Source organism: Podarcis tiliguerta (genome assembly GCF_965153285.1).
Source record: "Podarcis tiliguerta genome assembly, chromosome: 1".
Lineage (NCBI taxonomy): Eukaryota > Metazoa > Chordata > Lepidosauria > Squamata > Lacertidae > Podarcis > Podarcis tiliguerta.
Window position 1 is genome coordinate 24355230 of NC_139534.1, and position 27945 is coordinate 24383174.

Sequence of the window (27945 nt, forward strand, 5' to 3'; positions counted from 1 at the left end):
GACAAATTAAAATCCACCTTAAATATTCTGAGTAACTATAATATAGGTTAACAACAGGAGTTAGTTAAATTCATGGCAATAAAGTATTATCTTTCAAATGATAATGTTCTATAATCACTGGAAATGTTTTGAAGGTCTCGTGGTAAGTCTGAACTAATGATCATGTCTGAACTAATGATCAGACTAATTACACTTACTAACTAATACAACAAAGTACTGCAAACCCACTGTAGTGAGTTTTATTGCGATGCCAAATGAATCATTCGGTAATTGCATTGTAGATTAGTAGCTATTATAAGCGATCAATTTTTACTCAGTTGCATGTGCAACTTTGGTGTCCACATCTGACAAATGAAAAAGCAGGCACACATACCTCAAAGCCAAGTCTATCTTTCTCTTTCCAAAAGCAAAAGTGTGTAACCTTCTTGTCCCAGAATTCATCCGGTTTTACTACACAGACAAGTGATACCTCAGCTGGAACAACGTTCTAAGAAGATGAAAGATACAAAACCTTAAATGAAATACAACTCATTAGTTACTGTGTGGTAACCTAGACCTGCACAGATAGCATTTAGATGTACAGGAAACTTTCTAGCAGTCAAGCAACAGAAACAGTGGTGATAGCAAATCTGGCACTTATCAGAACCTGTGGACAACCTCAATGAGCTAGATGGTCTTCATGGACCACTCAACACATCTAAGAAAGTAACTGGTAATAAGTTGGTACCTTAAAGACAAGTTTTAAGCAACCCAAGACATACACTAACAATGCAATCCTATACATGTCTGTCCCAGGAGCAAGATTCACTGAGCTCAGCTGGACTTATTCCCAGGTAAGTGAAGCATCTCAATATGAGAGTCTGATAAATGTCTCTTTTGAAAGAGGCCAAGGCCTTCAAACTGAATGAATTTCATTTAAGTATCAACTATAAGATGATTTGTTCTATATGACAGATTACAGTCGTACCTTGGAAGCTGAACGGAATCCGTTCCTTAAGTCCGTTCGACTTCCAAAACATTCGGAAACCAAAGCGCGGCTTCTGATTGGCTGAAGCTCCTGCAGCCAATCGGAAGCTGTGGAAGCCCCACCAGACGTTTGGGTTCCTAAAAACTTTCACAAACCGGAACAGTCACTTCCGGGTTTGCGGCGTTCAGGAGCAAAACATCCCGAGTACGATGGCGTTTGGGATCCAAGGTACGACTGTATATGGTAAGGACAGTCTTCTTTATGCAGTTTAGATTTTATATTCCACCCATTTAAGCAACAGGATAGCCTTTCTTCACAAATGAAAACTGTTAAAAATTGTGATTCACAGTTGTTTCCTCTGCCTGTCAAGTTCCTTCATAATTTTGCCTCTCTATGAGGAAACACACACAACTTATTAAATAGACAGACGGCAGGAACAAAGTGCTTATTATTCAATGACCTTGACAGCACACATCCTGTAAAAGTGCATTCATACAGAACTAAAAAGGAAGAAAGCAGTATGTCTTGCCACTTGACAAAAAATGGTTCGGGGTCAAAATGTCAAATCTCATTAAGGCAACATCTGTTAAAGATTTTCATAAAGCCAAGTGCTTTCTAATGATGGTCTATTTAGAAATAGCAACATTCAAGTAGAGGACAGTTCATTCAAGTGGAATAAATAATAATGAGCAACTCTTGCGTCATATCTCCAATGCAGCCTCACCTGCTGCTCCCTCTTCCCAATTTTATGTATGTACTTTCACAGAAAATATAACAAAAGTGGTACACAGCATAAAAACATAATACTATGAAAACAACAATAAAAGCACCAATAACATGTCAGTAAAAACTGGTTTGTAAAACAAAAAAACAACACACCATATTGCAAAGGCCATATTAAAAAGAACCAAGGATGATTCCAGCAAGACTGCCATCGGCCAAGTGATCCAAAAGGCAGGACCTGGCACAATGAAGTTCAGTCCCTGTTAAAACCTAGCCATACCAGGGGGAAATTGCACATGCTATTATGGAAATTGAAAAAAGAAATGACATGGAGTTGAGATAATAAACGTCAAAATCCAATCCTATTCCTTTATGGGTTTGCACTGTTAGAGGCAATTCCAGGATTTCTAGGGATGGTGTAAAAACTAACTTATACCTGCAGCAGCCTTACTGAAACTGAGAATTGAGTCCAGGGAATCAAAACGCTTTCAAAAATTTTCCCAAACTACAACTCAGTTCAGAGGCAGCAACAAGCCATGTTTTTTTCTTTCTTCAAGCTGTGGATGTCCTCAGGATCACAGAATTCCTTATGTGTGAGAGATGGGAAGCTTATTCTCAAGGTTTGTTCACAAAGCAGTATTTTAAAAACGTTGGTTTGTCACAGTTTCTACAAACCATGGTTTCCTGCACTTGGAAACTGATTCGTTGCAAACAGCAAATGAAAAGGTCATCAACTCTTCCCTTTACATGCAAAGAGCACAGCGTATGAACTCAAGACTCACTTCAGATTCAAAAGTATCAAACTACCATGATTTGCTGATATGTTTTAAAAATCAGACTCTACATTTTTAACATGTAAAATCACACAAGGTCTACTTTCCCAGCAAGTAAGCACAACAATGTCTTATAATACAGACAAATTAACCTCCACAGAACTCAATTCTTCACTACAAATTCATGAAGACATCTTACCTGTAGCATTAACACAACAGTCTTGACAACATTCCACTGAGATTTTCTACCATCCACTATAACGGTAAATCCTCTAGCTTTACACTTTTCACTGCAAAAAAGACACATATTCAAAACATAAAAGGCATAGTTCAGTTATCACGACATAAATCACCATCTATTTACTTGCTTAAGCTTTAGCGAGACACTCATTGCTCTTTCCAAGAGCTTTCCAAATAGTTTTTATTTAAGTCATATATCACATAATGAGATACACCCCCTCAAGAAAATATGGTGGTATCTATCCAAAATACCATTTAGTTTAGAAGCAAAATGATACTATTCGGTGCTTTAAAGGGCATGCCCACCTTGGTATGCTTAGCAGGTAGTCTAAAGTAACACTCAGCTCATCCATATTTGTTTGTTCAAGGCATAATGGAATTGTCAGAATGAGGCCACTTCTTCGATCCTTCCCACCTGTAAAATAAATATTTGTTAGTTTGAACTAAAAATAACATTCACTATTAACCAATTGGCATTAAAACCGTTTTTCTTTTTTTATAGAAAAATATTGTAATGAAATATGATATGTGTCCTTTTTCTATGGATGTATTATAGCAAAAGTACACGCAAGTGAATGAGATACTGGACTAAAATAGAAGCTATATGCGGACATAGTCACATGTTCCCAAATCAGGCTTAACTTCTGTTTAATTCTTCACAAGTGTACTGAAGCACATAACCTAAATTGCCCAAAGATTCGCCATCAAAATAATCATTCAAGACACTCTATTTAGGACATTATGTTGTGCACAACTCAGTCATAATGAAATGCACATTCTCCCCTATAGGCTTCAAAAAGAACATAAATTGAGATCACATTACATACTTGATGCTTTTAACTATACGCTGGTTTGTAACTTTTAAAAAAAAAGTATAGATAATAAATAAAAAGGGCAAAGATTTGTTAAATGTGTAAACCCAAAATAGCTATTTGGTTAGCAGAAGACGATGACCAACCACTCAGCAACAGAAAAACCTCCTAAATGTCTGAAAACTGTAATTTGCATTTTAAAACACTGTGGTTTCTAGGTGGAAAATTTTTGGGGACTTACCATAGACCTAAAAGATTAAGGGAGGGGAAAGCCTTTGGAAAAATGACAGGGTGTTTTTGTTGGAGAAGTTTCCTAGCGCTTGGTGAGATATGCTCAAGGATTCCACAGCTCCCTCTCTCCCAAGACTATAAAGCTTCTCTGGGGCTACACACAGTTCCCCAGAGTGGTAAAAATCCCCCGTTGGGTGTGCTTTGCTCTGCTTAAAAATGTACAGTGGTACCTCCGGTTAAGAACTTAATTTGTTCTGGAGGTCCGTTCTTAACCTGAAACTGTTCTTAACCTGAAGCACCACTTTAGCTAATGGGGCCTCCTGCTGCCGCCGCACGATTTCTGTTCTCATCCTGAAGCAAAGTTCTTAACCTGAGGTACTATTTCTGGGTTAGCGGAGTCTGTAACCTGAAGCATATGTAACCCGAGGTACCACTGTAATGCATATATTCTATGCTCTTTTAATTTGTGGGGTTTGGGGGGGTGTTATTGGGTTGTCTTTGTTTTGATTGTGTATTCTGTGGTTTTATATTTTGATTTTATTCTGTGAACCACCCAGAGACCTCCAGGTACAGGGCGGTATAAAAATTCAGTAAATTGTTCAGTAAATAATATATATATCCTCTAAAACAAGTTCATCCATTACTAATTTTAAACTTTAAATTAAGGAGGAGGACAGTTTCCGAGCCTTTTGTAGCTGAGAACAAAGTATTTTCCATGACTAGATACATCATAAATTGGCAAGAGAAAGAGGCTACAGCTTGCCATATATGATGTATTTAAGTACAGCTTTTTCAATCTGACGATTTAATAATCTCCATTTCTAACCTTCACCAGAAACTATTTTAAAGCAGCTTTGTGTATAAGTAGATTTTTTAGCAAGGCACAGGATATATTTCCAAGACTTATAAAGTTCTATAAGGCAGTAGAGGAAAAGGAATTCTATTTTTGCAACCACTTTATTTCCTCACATTTCTGACTTCATTGGTAGGTGAACTCAATGGCTCATTAAACAATCTGTAATGGCTAGTATATAGAACAAAAGTCATTCTATATCCTTTGCAGCAACTGATTTTGGCATAACTGGAAACATTTCTATGGCGTTTGAAGAAAGAAATTCATTGGGATGAGTTCAACACAGTGCTGTGGTAATCGTAAAACTGCCCAGCCAGAACAAAGAGCTGGTAGACATGATAGGAAGACAGATGGGTGGAATCGTCTAATCATAGCAATCTTTTTGGATTGAGATTAGCTGCGTGGTGAGAACGCGGATTGGCTACGAAACACAAGATTGAAGGGAAAATATCCAGGATCTTGAAATGGATTGTGGAAGGATAAATAAATTACTGGGCACTTGGGTAGGGCTGAGCCCCTTTTGCCCTAATGGACATCTCCACTGTTCCTAGCACAAGACTCCGGCTTTTTCAAAACATGTAGATGGGCTCCACTTCCACATATGAATAGCAATACTGGTAAACACCAAACCTGATTTTATTTTTCATGTCCCTACCACTACAGTCAGGGACGTGGGTGGTGCTGTGGGTTAAACCACAGAGCCTAGGACTTGCCGATCAGAAGGTCGGCAGTTCGAATCCCCACGATGGGGTGAGCTCCAGTTGCTTGGTCCCTGCTCCTGCCAACTTAGCACTTCGAAAGCATTTCAAAGTGCAAGTAGAAAAATAGGTACCGGTGTGACGGGAAGGTAAACGGCGTTTCCGTGTGTTGCTCTGGTTCGCCAGAAGCAGCTTAGTCTTGCTGGCCACATGACCCGGAAGCTGTACGCCGGAGCTCCCTCGACCAATAAAGTGAGATGAGCACCGCAACCCCAGAGTCGGTCACAACTGGACCTAATGGTCAGAGGTCCCTTTACCTTTACTTAACACTACAGTCAAACCTTGGAAGTCAAACAGCTTAGTTCCTGAACGTCGCAAACCCGGAACTGACTCTTCCGGTTTGCAAACTGTTTTTGGAAGCTGAACGTCCAATAGGGCTTCTGATTGGCTGCAGGAGTTTCCTGCAGCCAATCAGAAGCCACGCTTTGGTTTCTGAACATTTTGGAAGTCAAACGGACTTCCAGAACGGATTCTGCTCAACTTCCAAGGTACAACTGTATTATCTTTTGCTACACCTAGTATAGAGATGCGGAAGTCTCCCTCACACTATCAATCCCCTCTTCCTGGATCAATAATCAACAAAGTAGGCTAGTGATTGAGATTTCTCCAGACTTAAGCTTCCAAGCCTTTGCATCAGAAACTGCAAACAGTTTGCCATTACAGTACTCCCACAGAATAGGAACTCAGCCAAGAGTAAATGGACACAAAAGGAAGCAGGTGAAGGAAGAGGAAATGACTCAGCATTGTTCAGGAGAATACAAAGATCACATTCATACTTTAACTTGAAGCGGCTGAGCCCTCTTAAGGAGAAGGTACTTTCCTTCCTGGTCCATTTGCAATCATGTTTTCCTATTTAATATGCACTTTTTGGACAATGGGAATCCCCCGCCCCCCGCCTTCACGTGGTTTTGCCTCTGGGAGGTGCATGAAGTAAAGAAAGGTTCATACAAGAGTTTAACAATAGGAAAAAAACACTATTTTAGAAGGACATCCATCCAGCTTGAAAAATATTGTGTGGGGTTTTTTTTAGCATGCTTATAGCAAAATCAAACATGGTTCTAAGAAGAAAGGAAAACCACTCTGTCAGCTTGTAGACGGTCAATGATTGAGCCCGAATCCATCACATGATAGCAGTGAATCGGGCTTGAGAACTGAGATTCAATGAGTCCTAAATTGCCTCAGTCCCTCCTACTGCCTGCCCTTGGAACATCTCATTTTGGATGTTCTGCTGCAGCACCGATACGAGTGATGCTCCTGTCACTCCATTCGCAGTGGGTGGGCTGTTTAACTGGTAGAGCTGGGGGGGGGGGGGAGAAGCACCCCAACAAGAACATGTTTGTTCTTAGAAATGGGAAATCTGGATTAGATTGGGGGCATGGGAATGAACGTTGGCATTTTTAAGGCAAACAACATTGTGTGGATGCAGTCAAAATACAGTGGTACCTTGGGTTAAGAACTTAATTCGTTCTGGAGGTCCATTCTTAACCTGAAACGGTTCTTAACCTGAGGTACCCCTTTAGCTAATGGGGCCGCCGCATGATTTCTGTTCTCATCCTGAAGCAAAGTTCTTAACTCGGGGTACTATTTCTGAGTTAGCGGAGTCTGTGACCTGAAGCATCTGTAACCTGAAGCGTCTGTAACCCGAGGTACCAACGTACAGTGGTACCTCGAGTTACAAAAGCTTCAGGATACAAATTCTGCTAACCTGGAAGAGTTACCTCGAGTTGAGAACTTTGCCCCAGGATGAGAATGGAAATCGTTTGCCGGTGATGCAGCAGCGGCAAGAGGCCCCATTAGCAAAAGCACGCCTCTAGTTAAGAACAGTTTCAGGTTAAGAATGGACCTCCGGAACAAATTAAGCTGGTAACTAGAGGTACCACTGTAAAGTGCATTCACAAGGAACACCTATCCTAAAATAAATACCCATCTGGAAGCATCCCTAGATCCAAATAATAACTAATGGGTTGTATCCACTGGGGGCTTTTGCCCTCTGATCCCATACCCACCTACCAGCTCCTGAGGGTTGATAGATCATCTGGAACTTTATGGGACATGACACAGAGGGCTGCAGTAAATAAGGGGGATCAGTGGAGATTTGGTACCCTATCTTGTGTGATCTGAAGCACATTCTGCCATTGCACACCCACCAATGAAGGCAACCCAGCAAAATAATCATATATGCATTAGAAAATAGCCTTTAAAGGCATCAGTAAAAAGCTTATGTCGAGTGAAGCGTTTGCAACAGGTAAAATATTTCACAGTTGCAATTAAAATGATTGCCCAACATCCATTTAATGGCTGCCAGGAAAAGTTACTGTAAAAATTCTCTGCCAGGAAAGAGATAAATTCTTTCCTGTAATCTATTGTTGCTCCTCATTTTCTGTAACGTTTATTAATGAGTTATAACTCAATTGTAACATGTCAGCTTCTGTTTGTTTGCTATGTGGATTCCAAAATTGAGTCTAAAAGAAATTTCACTTTATCAGAAATCAAAGCAGTATTTTGGTAATGCCCTCTGCCCTTTCCCCCCAAAAAACTCCACTTGTCCAATTCTGTACATATTTCTTGGACATAAACCCTGTTGTTGGCAATGAGAAGTGAGCCATCATTTCTTCTCAAGCCCCTTCTTTTTCAGTGGAGTGGGGAGAGAATATTCTAAGCAGAGGGAAGAGGCTGGGCAGCAGGGATGACCAATGCCACTGCCCACACCTGATACCTTGATACAGTGGTGCCTCGCAAGACGAAATTAATTCGTTCTGCGAGTCTCTTCGTCTAGCGGTTTTTTCGTCTTGCGAAGCAACCCTATTAGCGGCTTAGCGCTATTAGCTGTTATTAGCGGCTATTAAAGGCTTAAGGGATTAGCGGATTAGCTGCTAAAAGGCTATTAGCGGTTTAGCGGCTTAGAAAAAGGGGGCGGGGAGCGGGAAAAAATCTCAAGACTCGCAAGACATTTTCGTCTTGCAAAGCAAGCCCATAGGGAAATTCATCCTGCGAAGCGCATCAAAAAACGGAAAACCCTTTCGTCTAGCGGATTTTCCGTCTTGCAAGGCATTCGTCTTGCGGGGTACCACTGTAATTCTTAAGGCAGGGATTGCCAACCATTCACCCATGGGTGCCCAGGAAGGCCTTCCTTGGAGCCTTGGGCACCATGGTGCCATCTGGCACTAGGTTGGTAAACATTGTGAATTTTTGTTTAGAAATGGCAGGCACTTCTTTTGCCTGTGGAGGGTCTATCCCAAATTGTGGGGCAGATGCTGTGTGAGTGAGAGAAATGCACTTGGGCAGAAACAAGGAGGAATCACAGAATAGTTGGAAGAGGCCATGAAGCCTCCATGCAATGCAGGAATCTTTTGCCCAAGGCTCGAACTCACCACCACGTGATTAAGGGTCTCATGCTCTACCAACTGAGCTAAGAGTAGGACTGTGTGGTCTGCGTATTTGTGGTCTGTGAGAGAGATGCATGTGTGTCTGGGGTGTGTGCTGTGAGAGTGCAAGGAAGTGAGTTTGGTTGTTGCCACCTTATATTCATTCATTCATTCACACCATGCCCCTTACAGCAGCCAAGCTGTTATATTACACCCGTTACAGCAGCCATGTTGTGACTGGCACCCACACATTTCAAAATGTGTTGCTGGCTCATAGAGACTGGCAATGCTTGGGCCCCATTAAACATGTACACACACACACACACACACACACACATATATATCCTTAAGCCTATACGGTGAATAATCAACTACATAACTACCTGCTAAGACATTTGAAGGCAAGAGAAACTTCTTAGTATATGCAGTAATTCTGAATATGCAGTAAGTTTTACAACTATTAATGAGCACTTAGGGACCAGTTACACATTTCCATAGCCTTAAAGACTACAAAAGTATAAATGGTAGTTGAGTTATTCCCTTAGACAGAGTTTCATGATGTGCTGATTTAGCAATGAACTAGTAATCAGATATAATGCAAACCTTGAGGATTTTTTTCCTAGGACTACAATGTAACAAATGCTAAACCTAGATCATATTTCATAAAATGTTTAATAATATATATATATATTGTTCTAAGCGAGAAAGGAAAGCTTTCTGTGGGTGCTCAAAAGGAATGATTAGGAATGAATGAGGTCTCAATTATCAAATAAAAACCTGCTTTACAGGAACAATTCTTCTCTACAACAAAGCCAGCGAGACAGTTAGGCAGCTAGCCAGCACTCCAGGGTCCAACATTAATTTCAGTAGTACAAAATTTATCAAGTACTAACCAGAAATTCACAGCTTTTCAAATTACCAAGTCAGCTCTCTTCTCAGTGCATAATTTCAAAGGTTAAACAGTTAAAAAGTCAAACACATCATAAGAGAAGACATCCAAGTAGTTTAGCCTGAGGGAGAATCTCATTCTGGTCAGTGTCTGGAGAAAAAGATGTCAGGAACCTCCTGTGTTTTTAGAATTAATTACCAGCCAGGTATAAGCAGATCCTTGATCTCACATTACTTATCAGTATTATACATAAAGTGAAAAATAACAAAGCGAAACTTGTATACAGACGATTAATCATCCAAGATAGAGAAAGAAACTTACTTTCCGAGTATCCACAATAACTACAATGGTGCCTTGCAAGACGAAAAGAATCCGTTCCGCGAGTCTCTTCGTCTTGCGTTTTTTTTCATCTTGCGAAGCAAGCCCATTAGCGGATTAGAGCTATTAGCGCTATTAGCGGTTTAGTGGCTATTAGCGGCTATTAAGGGATTAGCGGCTATTAAGGGATTAGAGGCTATTAAGGGATTAGCGGATTAGCTGCTAAAAGGCTATTAGCGGCTTAGTGGATCAGCTGATAAGCATCTTAGATCAGCTGTCAAGCGGCTGAGCATCAGCTGTCAAGCGGCTTAGAGAACAGCTGTTAAGCGGCTTAGGGGCTGGGGGAAAAGGGGGGGGAGGGGAAAAAAACCCGCAGAACTCGCAAGACATTTTCGTCTTGCGAAGCAAGCCCATAGCAAATTTGTTTTGCGAAGCACCTCCAAAACGGAAAACCCTTTCGTCTAGCGGGTTTTCCGTCTTGCGAGGCATTCGTCTTGCGGGGCACCACTGTAACAGCCTGAGCTTCAGCATGGATGAGGTGTACAATATATTTGTGGCACATTATCAGGAAGGATGGGGACGGAATCAAGTAACAACACATCTCAATGAAACAGAACAGTCTGAATAAAAAACAAGGAAACTGTACCTGAAAGGAAGGCTAACTTTTTCTTCAGAATAGGTAATATCACTGTAGCATCCATCTTGCCTTCAGTTAACTTTCAGAGTTCTGAAACACAAGAAGTTGGTGTCAGAGGGTCTAAGTCAAGGGAAATCGTTTACTGTGCTCCACTAAAGCTGCTCAAGAGTCAGATTGTGACAGATTTATGCTTGCTTCCTAGCAAGAAGTTCAGAATGTTTTATAACTAACAAACAAACAAATAATGTTAACATTTATAGTGTGCCTTCCTTAAATACCCAACCAATCCCGCCAATTAAAATTTCCAAGTATTTTTTTTTTGCAAGAAGTCAATTTTTTCCCCATTTTTTATACTGCTAAACGACAGTTCTGTGCTTCATTCTATCTTGATTACCTAGCTTCTCCAGTACCCTTCATATTGCCCCAAATTCAAGTAAGCACACGCCAAAATAATTATATTCGTTTTTACGCATTATTTGTGTAAATTTGGAGCTTCAGTGTTTCAGGAAAGAGGCTGGATAGCAAGAATTTTATTCCAACCCCCAGCTGTTTTATCAGTCTTCATCTCCTACCTTCCACAGTGTCCTCTCTTGCCTTATCCCTTTTGGTTTATGCATGTTTGAGCAATAAGAATGAACTTGCTAAGGGCATTTTAAACGCTGCTGAGTACACATAATACTTGCCTTATACCTGTGTGGCTTTTGCTCTTCTATCAGCGGCCAACATGCCCATTACATAAGCATATTTATTCACTGATATCCTCTATATTTCACAAAGACTGTTCTTGTTTTGCTACCCTAACTGTTGAAGAAGCCATTGTGTGTTACTGGCATTATGTCCTTGAAAGACATTATGTCTTTTAAAAGTACTTAAAGAAAGGGAAATGAAAGGCCATGGTAAAATAACGCAGATCACCCTACTTAGTGATCTACTTTCAACCTTCATCTTTCTACCCAAATGATTAAGGCAGGCCACAAAGTCCTGGTGAGATAACAGAGGGCAAGGCTGAATAGGGGGAACAGCAAAGATAGCACAAAAGCATAAGCACATCCATGATGGAGAAAGACAAAAATATAAACAAGTTTGGTTTCTGACAGCAAGAAATCATGTTACAATGGGAAATATATATATTTGTTAAAAAAAAAAAAACCTAAAAAAGCCACAACAGTAAAAACATGGAATATGCTGCCAGAAAGGAAGAGATTTTCCCCAGCTCTATTTTTCTATTTGTATTGTTTTATTGTTGCATTGCATCTTAATACTGTATATTTTTTTTATTGTGTGTAAATCATCCAGAAAGGGATGCGGGTGGCGCTGTGGATTAAACCACAGAGCCTAGGACTTGCCGATCAGAAGGTCGGCGGTTTGAATCCCCGCGATGGGGTGAGCTCCCGTTGCTCGGTCCCTGCTCCTGCCAACATAGCAGTTCAAAAGCACGTCAAAGTGCAAGTAGATAAATAGGTACCGCTCCAGCAGGATGGTAAACGGCGTTTCCGTGCGCTGCTCTGGTTTGCCAGAAGTGGCTTAGTCATGCTGGCCACATGACCCAGAAGCTGTACGCCGGCTCCCTCGGCCCATAAAGCGAGATGAGCGCCGCAACCCCACCCAGAGTCGTCCACGACTGGACCTAATGGTCAGAGGTCCCTTTACCTTTTTAAGCCATCCAGAAAACGTATGTTGATACACAGCCATATAAACACAGTAAATGAATATTTGCTACAGATGAAAATGGGTGTATTGGCTTTGAACACAGTCTTCAGAAATACCACTATAAAACTAATAATTGTCCAGGTACAATGAAGCATATAAACCTGTCCTGTTCCGAGATCCAAGCCATATGCATATTCTCTTCCACATACAGATCAGATACCCACACTAAAATTAATGCTTACCTTACCCCTTAACACTGGGTTGGGGAACCCCAGGTCAGGAGCCAAATGCAGACCTCTAGGCCTTTATTTGGCCCTTAAGACTCCCCCAGGACATGCTCCTAACCAACACTACCCAACACCCTTGAGTGCTTTTGCCTGGCTAGAATGAGTCATTGAGCAGTGATGATGACTCTTGCTTGCCTGAATGGAGAAATGTGAAAAGGGGTGGGGACCATGTGTATAGAAAGCTCTTGTTTTCTCCTACTCAACCTACTGTATAAATGTTGAGTCGCTTTCGCCTCTGGTTTCCTGGATGGTTGCTCACAAGCCCCTTGGGCTGAAAAAGAGTTCACCAACTTTGCTTTAACACTCATACCCACTTAGAAGCTGAATGTCCTTATCATGTACAACTCTGGTTCAGGCAACTGTTTCCAGAAACAATATGAAATGTGGTTTTTGCAGCCAATGATTATACGCTGAATCCCGAACACACGAACTGCCCCCGCTGGATCAGAAGGAAGTTTCCTCTAAGTTCAGCAGTCTGTTTCTGACATTAGGCCAACATTAGTCTCAACAGGGATATGTAAAATGTTGATCCTTGGGGGAGAGGATAAAATCAGAAACAGAACAAGAAAATCTGACTCTCCTGATTGGCACGAAGGCCGAGTGCAAGTATAAACAGCACTGGGTTTTGATATCTATTACTGCATTTCTTTGTATGCATAATTCAAGAGCAATTCAGCTAGTGCCCTGAGAGACCTTCTGTACTTTTAAAAGCTCCTTTCTCAATGGTAGCTTCCTGTTCATGCACGAAATTTATGATATGTGCATCGGTTCTTTGTAATCAGGAAGAGAACAAAATGCCAATAATTATAGATGCACGGATCAACCTAGTGAAATCTGAAGTTTGTCCGCTTCAAAACATTCAACAGATGCACTGACATCTTAAAATGTTTATTTTCCACTATCTGCTTATTAAATTTCAAACCACTTCCAGATCAAAGTAAAACTTTACATTTCTATTGCTGTATACGCCAATAATTGGATCCAGATCTACTGAAATCAGTGGTGCAAATGAGTAACTTCAGCCCTGCTAAATTCAGTGGGTCTACTCTAAGCACAACTAAGTCTCGATCCAACCTGATGTCTTTGATCCTAACTTTTCGCTCTCTTCACAGACGATTTGCACTCCTGGAAGGAATCTTTCAAGGGCAACTCTTCTTTCATGAGCACAACCCTCCTTCTGTAAGCAGTTCTTTCCATTCACAGAACCAAAAGTTAGGAGCCAAACTTATATAATCCTATGAAATAATGAAGGCTGACTTTTCCAGCATATTAATTTGAACCCTGGACATTTTTATTTTTAGGATAAAAGACTTGCCTAATGAAGTCCATACTGTAACTGGGATCAGAACACCATTCTGAATATATCCATAATTTTCACTTACTTTCTAAATCTTTTCCATATCCCTAGGCACATAATTAAGAACCAACCGCAAATGGACTAATTTTTCATGAGAACAGACCCTTTTATTCTCTATACTGCTCAACATGCCTTGCACACAAACTCCCACAAGAAGGGAAAGTATTATATGGAACCTACATAGCAAAGATGAATCAAGAGAATGCACTGTATAGCAAACACAATGCAATGACCTCATGTGAACCAGCACCATTGTATTCACCTCATGGTTGCAGCATCAATTTTTTTTATTTAATTTTTATTAGTTTCAATTCATTATACAACATCAAACATTGAAACAACAGAAAAGACAAACAAAACCAAAAAAGAAACAAAGAAAGAAAAACATTACATAACATAAAACACCAACAAATTAAACTTACAGTAACTAAATAACTAAATCACACAACAATAATTGACTTTGCAGCGTCAATTGATGATGTACACAAGTTCATTTGGCAAACACATCTTTTTGGTACCAGGTGCCTTTCTATTTTCCCAAGCCTTTCAACAGATCTGCTGACATTCTGGGCATTAAGGAGAGCCTCAAGGTCCATAAATAGCAACACCCTAGTGGTCCCGGGCCCTAAGGAAGTTAGATTGGCTTCAACCAGAGCCAGGGCCTTTTCAACACTGGCTCCGGCCTGGTGGAACGCTCTGCCTCATGAGACCAGGGCCTTGCAGGATCTGATTTCTTTTCGCGGGGCCTGTAAGACAGAGTTGTTCCGCCTGGCCTTTGGCTTGGAGCCAATTTGATTCCCTCCCTCTTTCTTTTTTCCTTTCCTTCTCCTCCTGCGATGAGGCTACATTTTAACATTTTAATGTTTCAATATTTTAATGTTGTATTTAAATTTTGTTTTTAAGTTGTAATCATTCAACTTGTTTTTATTACTGCTTGTAAGCCGCTCTGAGCCCGGCCTTGGCTGGGGAGGGCGGGGTATAAATAAAAATAATAATAATAATAATTATTATTATTATTATTATTAACTTCTGAAACTTTTGATGCTGCTTTTGTTCTATGGCTTGTTTGTTTGTTTTGTATGTTGCTGGTTTTTCTCTTATGCAGTGGTACCTTGTACAACTGCAGATGTTGGGAGAGCCACTGCCAGTCAAAACAAACAGTGGGCCAGATGAACCAAAGAAGTATGGGGCTGCTTCATATTTAATCCTGGTAATATCCCAAAGCTCTTTGGACTGTATCCAATGCTGCTGTTCCTCTTGTGCTGCAGTCTTCTGCTTCCACAAAGGAACTCCCATCTCCTTCTCTGCAGCCCCTAGATCCAGAGTGTTGAGGGACCCTCCAAAATAAGGAGGAGAAGAAGTCCATTGGCACACCATTGGGATACAACCCTTTAAATCTGGGTATCATTTGTTCCAAACTGTTTGTTCCAAGTGATGTTTAATCCACTCTACCATACCTTCATCTCTTTTTAGCTTAATTACTGTAATTTCTCTCTCTGGATTTATGAGCAAGTACAGTGGTACCTCAGATTAAGTACTTAATTTGTTCCGGAGGTCTATACTTAACCTGAAGCACCACTTTAGCTAATGGGGCCTCCTACTGCTACCGCGCCGCCAGGGCACGATTTCTGTTCTCATCCTGAAGCAAAGTTCTTAACCTGAAGCACTATTTCTGGGTTAGCGGAGTCTGTAACCTGAAGCGTATGTAACCTGAAGCGTATGTAACCTGAGGTACCACTGTATCGCAAACTTCAGTTTTTCCAAATCGTAGTTATGGATCTTCTCACCTAAAAACAGAAGACAATACCCCCTATTTATCTCTTTACAGAAGACAACTTCACAGTCCAAATTAAATGCTAGTTCTCTTCTTTCTACAGTGGTACCTCGGCTTACATACGCTTCAAGTTACATACACTTCAGGTTACAGACTCCGCTAACCCAGAAATAGTACCTGGGGTTAAGAACTTTGCTTCAGGATGAGAACAGAAATCGCGCGGCGGCAGCAGCAGGAGGCTCCATTAGCTTCAGGTTAGTGGTGCTTCAGGTTAAGAACAGTTTCAGGTTAAGTACGGACCTCCAGAACGAATTAAGTACTTGACCTGAGGTACCACTGTACTGTCACACACTTTTCTGCACTAGAATTAGATATCTGTGAGCCAACATTCATGTTTTGCAGTGATCTGTCAATGCAGTATTTCGTAATCTTCCAAACACTTATTTGCTTGAAATCTTGGGACCGCATCATTGGTAAACAAAGCCAACTGGCTCTCCTGCATCCATGACTACATCTGCCCATGTCCGTCCAAACCAGACATCTTCTAAAATCCCTGAGGCATTACGACTGTTAAAAACATGCACACTCAATACTATTCTCTGTAAATGCCTCAGATCACTCAGCCTGGTTTTCCAACTCTTATTGCTATTTTATGTAAATAGGTGGTCTTCATATTTTCTATTGCCAGGAAACATTTCACACTGACTTATCTTCCAATAAATATCTGCCATAGAAACCATGCATACTATAGAAGGTTCTAGGGGACGCCATGCGCCAAGCAAGACCCTGGACCTATCGGTTGTGCCTCACCACGTGAACCACGACTGTAATTCTACCATATTCCCATTATGGCCTGTTTACAATTACAGTGGTACCGTGGTTCTTGGACGTAATCTGTTCCAGAAGTCCGTTCGACTTCCAAAATGTTCAAAAACCAAGGCACAGCTTCCAATTGGCGCAGGTGCCCCAGAAGCAATCGCCAACAATCACATCGGATGTTCAGCTTCCAAAAAATGTTTGAAAACCGGAACACTTCCAGGTTTTTGGCTTTCGGGGGCCGAAATGTTCGAGTACCAAGGCATTTGAGAACCAAGGTTCCACTGTACTGAGTCTCCCATTGAGGAACTCCTTCTCAGCTTAAAAGGAACACTGGCCTAAATCATAATATAGAGTATGCAACACAATTCATTATACCTAGGCTTTTCTTCATCCACCATTTTAGTATTACCTGCAAGCCTAAGCTACTTCACAGAGGGTCCTTTTAAAAATAAAAGTAACACATCTGTACTGAAGGATGGAAGAAAAATAAATGTCCCCTGAGGAATTAAAAAAGCCAAATATGAGCTTTGTGCCTTACACTCCAAATCCATTACATAATGCCTCATATTTTCATTAAGTACTTTCCATCACAACTGTATGCACTCTAAACTGAGTGTAAGCCATACTGAACAAAATGGGACTTTCTTAAACATATAATTGTGGTGTCAGTTATTAATATACCTGTTCACAACAAAATTCTCACTAAAGAACTTGCAAAACTAGTAAATTTCATTGGCTGGCATAAACAAATGCTTTAAGCTGAGAGGGAGTCTGTGTCATCATTTGAGAAGATATCACATTACACAAATACATCTCTTGCTGTAGCATGATTTGAGTTAGATATTTTGAACATATCTATACTCCCATGCCAATCCCACACAAAGAAAGAATGCTTCAAAATGTGAATGGTTTTACTTACTGTGTCTGTTGTGGTATCCGGAAACATTGATGTCCCTTGACAAAATTGTTTTCAGATTTGATTCAGTTTTTTCAAGCCCTGTGGATTTAAATTAGAATTTTACAACCATTCTTTCTTCTCACAGTTTAATGTACAGATTTGTTTGGAAACTTTTCTTACACTTCAGAGCCAGGCATTGCTTCCAGATTCTCAAGTGATAGGAACTGGTGGGGAAAGCTGCACAGCAGATAGAAAACTGTCAAAAAGGCATTTCCCAAAGTATTCACTCAATGGCCACATGTGAACATGCTAACCCATGATTTAATGCCACCTGAATGAACCTGGGCTTGCTCGTGCAAGAAGAAGGAAGGGGAAGCACACATCTAAACTGGGAATCATGGTTTAACACCATTTATGTTTAGTGCCAAAGCAAACCAGCTTCAAATCACAGGCGATTAGTCTGGCTTGCTGAAACTAACCATAGTGAGTGTTAAACTACAGTCCGTGGTTTGGAAAAGGTAAGCAGTTCAGCAGAAGTGAAAGTGAATACTTCAGAACTCTTCCTCCAGGCCAAGTTCACGCTAGGACGCAAATCAACAGATGTCACTCCATTCAAACACGTCTTAAATTTAAGCAGTAGAGCCTTAAATAAAGACCCCTTTCAATGTCGTTCTTAAATCAGTGGTTTCGGATTGCTATTGTATCAGCAAACCAAGTAGGTGCACCGGCATCACAATTCCCTCATGACATTTCCCTACACAATAAAAACGGTTTTAAGAGTAGTTATACTCACTAGTGGCTAAGGGCTAGATACAGAACTTGAATATACATGTGGCTTTCTAGTCCCAATCTTGAAGATACCACGCCAATTCTTACTACAGAAATAACTGGATGCTAGTGCTGGAGGAGACTCTTGAGAGTCCCATGGACTGCAAGAAGATCAAACCTATCCATTCTTAAGGAAATCAGCCCTGAGTGCTCACTGGAAGGACAGATTGTGAAGCCAAGGCTCCAATACTTTGGCCACCTCATGAGAAGAGAAGACTCCCTGGAAAAGACCCTGATGCTGGGAAAGATGGAGGGCACAAGGAGAAGGGGACGACAGAGGACGAGTTGGTTGCATAGTGTTCTCGAAGCTACCAGCATGAGTTTGACCAAACTGCGGGAGGCAGTGGAAGACAGACGTGCCTGGCGTGCTCTGGTCCATGGGGTCACGAAGAATCAGAAACGACTAAATGACTAAACAACAACAGCTTACAGCCACATTTGCACCTCCTTATGTGTTAATGTTGCAAGGAGTCCACTTTTACAACAGAATACAATCATGGGTTTAAATGATGGGTAGGCAAACTAAGGCCCGGGGGGGGGGGGGGCAGATACGGCCCAATCTCCTTCTAAATCCAGCCTGCGGACAGTCCAGGAATCAGTGTGTTTTTACATGAGTAGAATGTGTCCTTTTATTTAAAATGCATCTCTGAGTTATTTGTGGGGCATAGGAATTCATTCATTTTTTTTCCCTTTCAAAATATAGTCCGGCCCCCCCTAAGGTCTGAGGGACAGTAGATCGGCCCCCTGCTGAAAAAGTTTGCTGACCCCTGGTTTAAATACTAACATCTTAGAGAAGGACAACTCAGTGTCTATAGCAGTCTCAACAGAGGGCACAGTAAATACACATCAGCCTGTAAGGTTCCAATCATGCGGGTTCCAATGTTTACCTGGCCCACAAACCTAAGTAAAATTGGGCCAGCACACTAAATTATCAGGCCATTAAGACTATGGAGGAAGGAAAGAGGATAGTTGGGGAGTTATCAACAAAGGATGGTAGCTTTGAAGACAGCTGTAAAATAGGAGCAATAACAATAATTCAGTAAATGAGAATCAAAATTCCTTTCATAGAAAGTAATTCCATACATGTTTCAGGCTAGGACGCTCTCCAGCATAGAATATGAAGCACAACGCATTTAAAAAGTCTGTCTGCTAAATGAATAACATTCGATAATGATTTTTCCCCAACCGAGTCTGATTTTTTTTTTTTTAAAGAGAAGGTACAATTCTCCAATAGGCCTTCTATACTAGGCTATAAATAGTCCACTGCATTTTTGTGCAGGGTGTGGAGGAAGGGGCCCACAGCCCACAGTATCTATGTTGGGCATAGAGGATGGACACAGTGCTCTACTCCTCCACCACCAGCTAACTCCTTCTCCTGCATACAATTCCATGGACCTGCCTGCATGGAATTCCTTGCTGTCTGTAGTAGTTACCAAGCAAGTGCTTAAATGCAAGGCTGATTTGTATCAAAGTATAAACCTCCAAAGCTTACCAAATGCAACAAAAGTTAAACGCTACAGAAAAATACAATGGCAAGGGATGATAATTTTCTGTTCAGTAAATTCATCAGTTTGACCTATACTTCTAGTTTCTCGTCCCAGAAGGCTCTAGTCCCTGGATTCAAGCCTAATTTGTACTTATAGAAATGCTGCTTCCCAGATCCATAGGAATGGATAAAGCAACTGTTAATTTTGCTTCTCCTGATGTTCTTAGGATTCTTGATTGTACCCCTAACCTTATCGAGCTTGAAGAAGTATGCAAAAGTAGTCTAATAGACTGGCCTTCACCAAAGAAACACCCACCCACTCAAAAAGTCACACCCACCCACAACAAAAAGCAGCCTAGAAAGGTTTAAGTGGTACAAACTACTACAACTTGCTCAGAGGCACTTCTTTGCTCCTGAATCAGAACTCCAACTCTGTCATATCTGACACTTACAACTGTTTTCTTCCCTATGTCATTTGCTATTCCCTGCCTGCTCATAACTTCTTCTTTTCCTGACCAAGTCCTCTGTTGGTGGCTTGAAAAAAGATATCTCTGGAAGCAGCAAACTGAGATGTACAAGATTATTCGCTTTTGATCACCTAGCATTGAAGAGCCACCCTGATGCCTCCAGCTATTTACAAATAAGCAACTGAAGTGAGCACCACTGCAAATTTCAGCCTACAAATTCAATGAGGAATTATCTATACCTAAAGTTTCAGGAAAAGAAAAAGCTCAGATTTCTGTTGATTTAAATGTTTGAATAAAGCATAATTCTCCACGAAGCGTTTCCTACCTTTCTCAACACTTAAAAGGGTCAGGGTCAGCACAGAATTTATCCAAGAATGTGATCCAATATTGTGGTGCAGACCAGATCCCAAGGCCTACAGGCATACAGTGGTACCTCGGGTTACATACGCTTCAGGTTACAGACTCCGCTAACCCAGAAATAGTACCTCGGGTTAAGAACTTTGCTTCAGGATGAGAACAGAAATTGTGCAGCCGCAGTGCGGCAGGCCTCATTAGCTAAAGTGGTGCTTCAAGTTAAGAACAGTTTCAGGTTAAGAACAGACCTCCAGAATGAATTAAGTTCTTAACCCGAGGTACCACTGTAGTTATATTGAAGGCATAGGATCACAATGTGGACTTTTATAATGGTCTGCATAATTTTATATGCTTTCAAACCTTACCTATGTATATGTGGGGAGTGGATAGTGCAAAAACATGGTATGATCTCCAATGCAACATCAGGATTAGGCCTTTGAAAATGGCTTCTCAGTTTTAACCTGCAGTCACCCTTCCTCTTATAATGTATCCATTACAATGCATCTTACTAGAAAACTCAATTATTTAGTGCAAAACAAAAACTTCACCATGGCAATGAAAGAACAAGGTAGTTGTAACTGGTTTCACCTCAACAATTATGGAGCAAGCAGAGGGAGAAGAAAATCAATGCTCACTAAATTACAACACAAATGCTGATATGAGGAGGTATCTGCAGAGCCACCATTTTTACATGTTCATTTGACTGCAAAGCTCTGTTACATGTTCTTAGAGTAAGGAGACAGGCAATTTTGCTGCTTGACAAGGACCACAGACCTGGCTTTAATCATTACAGTCATAAAATCTGGTGTTATCCCAAATCTTTAAAGAAATGCACATATGTACACACAAACATACACCTTTCTCGTCTTTCAATTTGCCACACAATACATGTTCAAAGAGCTTTAAATCGGCCACCTTTTCACTAGGTAGGATAAGTGGGAAGACAAAACTGTAAAAATAATGGACCTTTCCCAAACCTACGGATATAGTACTAACCGCAACACTGATTGCTGTGCTGAATCAACCACGCCAGTCATGCATTTCTTCTGCAAAACCAAAAGGATGACAAAGCCCTGACTACTACACCATAAGTCACAAGATGGCCAGAGAATAGTGCTATGGGTTATGTTTTTACTATCGGTTGCAAGTCACAGTGAAGGGCTCCTAAAAAGCCACCTCCAGGCTACCAACGATGCAAGCTTCTCTCCTCCGAGGCAAGGCTCTCTTTCTCTCAAAACCAACTATTTCCTCTGGTTTTGTTTTTTTCGTTTCTTTTCACAACCCAGCTTAAAGTCTGGATAGGGAAGAAGGAAATGTGTTGGGGTTTTTTAGAAGCAGAACATGCCGAGAGAGAGAGATCGGCTGGTGCCGTTCGGCACTCACCCGCTTGCACTCAAGGCAGGGTTTGGAAAGTGACAACACAAAGGGAAGGGAAAGGAAATACAGAAGGAGAGACCTGGGAGCAATGGAAAAGCAGCGGAGAGGCGGGAGGCGGACTCTGTCCCGCCGCGCTTCATAGGACGGATAATATACATGGATATAGATGCAAGTTGCAAGAAGAAACCTGTTGCTCTGATCTCGAACACGGGCTTTGATTCATAGCGGCGTGCATGAGAGATGGGGAATTGAGGAGGGGGGAGGCTGGGCTGGGCTGAAGAAGGAAGCAAGAAGCCCCGCCGCCGCCGCATGCGGACCCTCGCCTGCCAGCACGAAAAGAGAAACCCCAGGGCACAAATGGTCAACCTGGGGTGGAAAAATGGAGGCAGCGTTTGGAAAGAGAAGGAAAGAGAGGCGGAAGGAAGGAGAATACTCCCGAGGGATGGATGCGGCCCCCCGCCCCGTCCCACGGGGCATGCGTTTTGGGGACAAACGCCCTGGACACACACACACAAACCCCCCGCACTCGCCCGCCCACCCTTCCCACGAACCCCCCACCCCCCAGAACCGCTTTTACCTCCGCAGCTCCAGGGAGGAGGGGAAGCCGCAGCAGCCCCGCACGAGGCGGGGGGAGGGAGAAACAAAAGCCTGCCGAGGCCGCAAGGCTGGGCCTGCTCGGCTCAATTTCCCCGCCCCTCCTCGCCTCTCCGCAGCCACCGAGGAGGAGCGCCTGGCCAGGCGGAGCAAGGACTCACCTGGGCCTCGGCTAGGGCGCGCAAGGCTGGTCGGCCGGAGGGCTGGAGCGAGGAAAAAGGCGGGACGAAACAACAGAGAAAAGGCGGAGGGGGCGGGATTGCCCAGGGAGGAGGCCGCCGCCGCCGCCGCCGCCACGCTGCTGCTGCTGCTTCTGCCCGGGCCTGTCGGCGCTGCCCCGCCGGACAAAAGGGGTGGGGGTGCTGCTTGGTGCCAAGACAGCCGAGCCCGCCCACCTACCCTCGGCGGCGCGCGCTCGCTTCCCGGAGAGGGACCTAAGCGCGGGGTCAAGGCAAAACGGCGAGGTGCATTTCTCTCCCTTGCAGCCGCCGCCGCCGCTGCTGCCTTCTCGCGAGGTGCCGTAGCGGCTGCTGTGAGGCAGGGTCGGCCAAGAGACCGCAATAACAAGCCCCACCCTGAAGGAAAAGCGAGGCACCAGCCAAGCCTCCCCAGTTCCCGGAGGAGAAGCTAGCTCGCACGGGCGGAGAAGGCGCGCTGCCGCCCCCCCCCCCACTTACCCAGCCCTCTGGGAAAGGGAGAGGCATACCCTCCCGGGACATTTTTCCTAAGGACGGCCTAAGGAAAAGGGGGACTTTCAGGGATCAAATCGCCGTTTGTAAATCCCCAGCTGTTCCTGGAAAATAGGGACACTCGGAGGGTTTGAAAAAGGGGCGGCCGAGGCTGCCTCTTCGTTCCCCCCCAGCAGCCGTGTATTGGTTTTAAACCGATTTGCACATTCCCAAGCGCGATTTCGCGTCCATTCATTTTCTGGGTATGCCGCTTTGCCGCACAAAAAAAATAATTTAAAAAAAATGCTCAAAGCGGTTTACAACGAAAAGCAGGGATGCATTTCAAGATAGAGGTGCCGACTTGGAACAAGGCATTGGGGAGGGACAGGTAAACCCCCAGCGTTTGAATGGCAATGCGGCCAGTGCTGGATTTGCGTACTGTATAAGCTAAACAAGCTATAGCTTAGGGCTCCACTCACTTGGGGGCCCACAGAAAAGTTAAAGGGGGGAAAACTGGATGTACATTTCCCAAAATATAAGATAAAAAACAACCAATTAATTGCATTTCAGTTCAACAATTACATATTTTGTTATGCGCAAATGGCTTAAGATACCCATTAGGTCTATAAATTACCATATAGCATATATTCAGCACACAAAAAACAGTGACAGTTTGTTGTTGACAAAGGACAGCTGGGCATATAAAGTGCCCCATTACCTTCAGTAGCTTAGGACCTCATCAAACAAATCTGGCCCTGGCAATGCCCATCAACTTTGGGGGCCCTGGACTCCTCATATGTTTTATTGGGGGGATGACGATGAAGGGATCTCGGCCGCTAGAAGTTGGTCCCAGGAGTTTCAAACAAAACTTATTTCATAACAACAAAGCAAAAACAATTGCAGCAATATAATGACATGCCAAAAAAAAAAAAAAGCACATTCCGATACGATGAACAAAACAAGATTACTTAAACAGCATGCAGCATCCAATATCAGGAATAACAAAGGAACAGTTTCACCTTAGTCCCAGAAACACCCCTCCCATGATGATACTCCCTTGACCACTAGCAGCGAATGGAGAAACACAACTACAGGTGCAATACAGCATGTAACTCAATATTTTGGAAGCAGGGGGAAAAAACAACCCTGTGTTTTTAAGGTCAGATTTAAAATACAAGATGCCCTTCCAAAGCTATTCTTGGCCCTCTGGCCAGTGTTACTGCTAAACTGACAATTTCCCATTTCTCACGGTCTGCAAACATTCTGGAAACTTTGTTCCTTGAGCAGCAGAAATGTTCATGAGCATTCTGTATCAGGGGTCAGCAAACTTTTTCAGCAGGGGGCTGGTCCACTGTCCCTCAGACCTTGTGGGAGGGCCAAACTATAATCTGAAGGGGAAAAATGAACAAATTTCTATGCCCCACAAATAACCCAGATAAGCATTTTAAATAAAAGGACACATTCTACTCATGTAAAAACACGCTGATTCCCGGACCGTCCGCAGGCCAGATTTAGAAGGCGAATGGGCTAGATCTGGCCCCCAGACCTTAGTTTGCCTACCCATGTGTTATCCCAACGGCTGAATCAAGTGATGCCACAAATGCAATTCATTTAGATTTTTGTTTAGAATTTCTGGACCCCTTTTTTTGCATTTATTTCAGAAAATGTAAGTTGTCACGCACCTTGGTTTGTAATAGCTATCCGATACAAAGTTCCACATGTTCAAGGGTCAAAAACTTGATGAGGTGCTTTTGGTCAGTAAGAAAGCCAACTGAAGGATATGCCATGTTTTGGACAGAATAGTATTTTTCTTGAAGAATCAAGTTCATAGGCTGCAAGTACTCCTTAATAACCAGCTTTGCTCATAAATGACCAGATATCTGTGTCCCTTCTTCAGAAGGGCATATGTGGCTAGTGTGACTCATAGCAGGATAAATTTCTGCAACACCATTTTACATTCGACTGCCTTTGGAAGTGCTCAGAAACTTCACCTGATGTAAATGCTGCTGCTGCCAGACTACCTGACCAGAGCCCAATTTTTGAAATGCTAATCCAGTTTTATTCAATCTTCTTTGGCTCTCGGCCTGTTTTCAAGCACAATTCGAAATGTTTTGGTTTGTTTCACGGTTGGCTGCTGTTAGCCACTTTGGGACAAAAAGCCTAATTAATTTTAATAATAATAATTTATGCATGTGTGCCATTTCTATCCCTCTGCTATTCCAAAGATCCAAATGTGGTGTACTTGGCTCTTCCCTGCCACCATTTTATCACAATAACCACACTGTGAGGTAAATGGCTGAAGATGCAGGCTGCTCAGCCTTACATTTTATTTGGTTTCCAGCCATTTGTGGATTACCTCAGTAATAATCTCTTTAGTGATTATCTTATTTTGCATAAGAATCAGGCTCTTTCTTGGCATAATTTCTCTCTTTGTAGTATTAGGCAGGTTTATTTATCACCTATTACATGTTCCCTTTCTGTTTTCTTTTGACAGCCTTTGAGCACCAGGTAGCTGTTTATTCTTTTATTTTCTCCTTCAAGAAAGGTGTGGTGAAGCAGTTAAAGTAATACACGATAATGCTGATTCTGCCCAGCAGCACACCAGTGTTTTCATCCTATGAAACTTTACGACTTTTTCACCACAGAACAGGCAACCCCAGCTGATTCACCACAGAACAGCAATGCGTGGTGGTGTGGCCTCAGGAAAGGCGGGGAGTTTCTTTATAATACAGTCATACCTCGGGTTACAGACGCTTCAGGTTGCATTTTTTCGGGTTGCAGACCACCGAAACCCGGAAGTATCGGAACGGGTTACTTCCGGGTTTCGGCGGTCGCGCATGCGCAGAAGCGCCGAATCGCAACCCGTGCATGCACAGATGCACCGCTGTGGGTTGCGAACGTGCATCCCTCATGGATCACTTTCGTAACCCGAGCATCCACTGTATGTGGAGTGTCCCTAAAGAGTCAGTCAGGAAAATATTCCTTCCCTATCAATGCAGCAAAATGTTACTCGTGTTCAACTCAGTGTACCCAGTGCTACTTTAGAGCAAATAATTTAACAGCCTACTCATTGTGGAGACTTATTCTCAACTGTGTCTGAATTGCACTGAAACAGTATCTATCAGTAGTCCCCTGTGTTTAGAAATGTAACATGTCAGGCAGACAGACAGCTTCTTCATATCCTAGTTTATTATCTGCAGGAATTTGTTTTCCTGATGAACATTCTGTCATAAGACACTCCCCAAGTCTGAAGTGAAGCAACCCAGACCTCAAAACATTGTGGTGATTTGGTTTGGTTCTACAGTTGGAGGAGGCCTTGTCCTCAGCCACATTCATTGCTTCGTAGCTTCTTTCGTTAAAATGAGCTTTCCTGTCTTCTGAGTTTTCACCTGCACCAGTTCCAGCTCCTTAACAATGATATGTCAAGAGAGCTACGTACCTTCAGGACATGAACGCTTAAAAAGCTTGTGAGAGCCAGAGATAAATCATTCTCATTGAGAAGGATTGCTCTGTGGACTAACTTCCAAAGGCGATTAGATTAATCCACAATTTAATCACCTTTAGGATATTCTGTAAGACCTTCCTCTGTTTTAAAGCTTCCCTGCCAGTTAGATTGATGTTTACAGGAGCATGACTGCAATAAAATCAAAGCCACCCTAAAATATGTTCACAAATAAAAAAAGCAAGCGTTCATCCTTTTATTGTCACTTTCAAGATGCAAATAACCATCAAGTATCTGACGGATGAGTCTCTAATCAAACTCAAGCTCTTTATGGTTTATTAAAAGGCAAGGAATTTAATGATTCATGTTCTATGACTTATGCTAATTATAGATAGATAGATACACACACAGGGGGGGGGAGTCCAATATATTTATAACATATGTATGTCACTCCATAACAAAGAGTTGCCTGGCTTACAATAAGGAAGTAAAATAAATACTGTGTGCATTAACTTGTGAGTAAACCCCATTAACCTCATGTAAACATAAAATACATAGGATTATCCTGTCAAAAGTGTTTGTGAGTGTTCAGGCCACACAAAAAAAGAATTGTGGAAACTAGTGTTTTTGAATGTTTTTCTTCAATAGCAATACACTTATCTGATATGACATAGCAGAGCACTATTAAAACGAAGGACAGCAGTGTGTGATATGGCATGGATTCAGCTGTTCAAAGAGAAAATGGTTAAACCTTCCACTGAGCTTGCATGATCCTACGTGGTATTTTGAATCTTGTCCATTATTAAACATTTATACCCTTGTTTTGTCTTTACAGCATTCTTGTTTTAAATCACTCCCACTGACTGTACAGATGGGAAACTGAGGCTGACATATATTGACTTTCTCATATGGCTAAGTAGAGGTATGACCCTCCCACCCTCTGCCAGATCAGAACACAAAGTCCCTTATATTTCTTAGAGCCAGAATTGTATCTGGAGCCTTTCTTGTGAATCCTTTCATCACATTAGCACATAGAATGATGATTATTATTTGTATCCCTGTCCCATAATAAAAAAATAGGCATGGAACAACACATTTCTTTGTCCCTATGTCAATCACAAATAAAAAAATGGTTAGAATCTGTTCTGTTCCAAATGATGAGCTAGGCATTATGACTGCTACAACAGCTTTAGAGATGTTATAAAGCTTTTACACCAATTGGCAGCTTTTGCATCAACCATTACTTATTCCTGAGGGGAAAAACAGTGTTTTTGCAATTCTCTATGCAAACAACTATAGCTATTATCTCATCCCCCCCCTTCCCCCCCACAGGACACCCTCAGCTGTTATACAGCCATCTCTTCACTGCCATGTTTTC

General features: G+C 42.1%; 1 protein-coding gene and 1 long non-coding RNA gene across 3 annotated transcripts in view; one reads left to right on the plus strand and one right to left on the minus strand.

Annotated features, from left to right (window-relative positions):
- The window catches only part of SESTD1 (SEC14 and spectrin domain containing 1), a 49413-nt gene extending 31963 nt beyond the window's left edge, over positions 1-17450 (minus strand). For both annotated transcript variants that reach the window (XM_083408891.1, XM_083408890.1), the window contains exons 1-5: positions 17373-17450; positions 10576-10656; positions 3010-3118; positions 2663-2753; positions 374-487 (exon numbers count right to left, since the gene is read on the minus strand). In XM_083408891.1, the coding sequence (XP_083265017.1) occupies positions 374-487; positions 2663-2753; positions 3010-3118; positions 10576-10630 (369 nt within the window). In that variant the 5' untranslated portion in view covers positions 10631-10656; positions 17373-17450. The remainder of the gene's footprint in view (positions 1-373; positions 488-2662; positions 2754-3009; positions 3119-10575; positions 10657-17372) is intronic.
- The window catches only part of LOC310665533, a 229526-nt gene that overhangs the window by 58941 nt on the left and 142640 nt on the right, over positions 1-27945 (plus strand). The gene's annotated exons all lie outside the window — the stretch shown is intronic.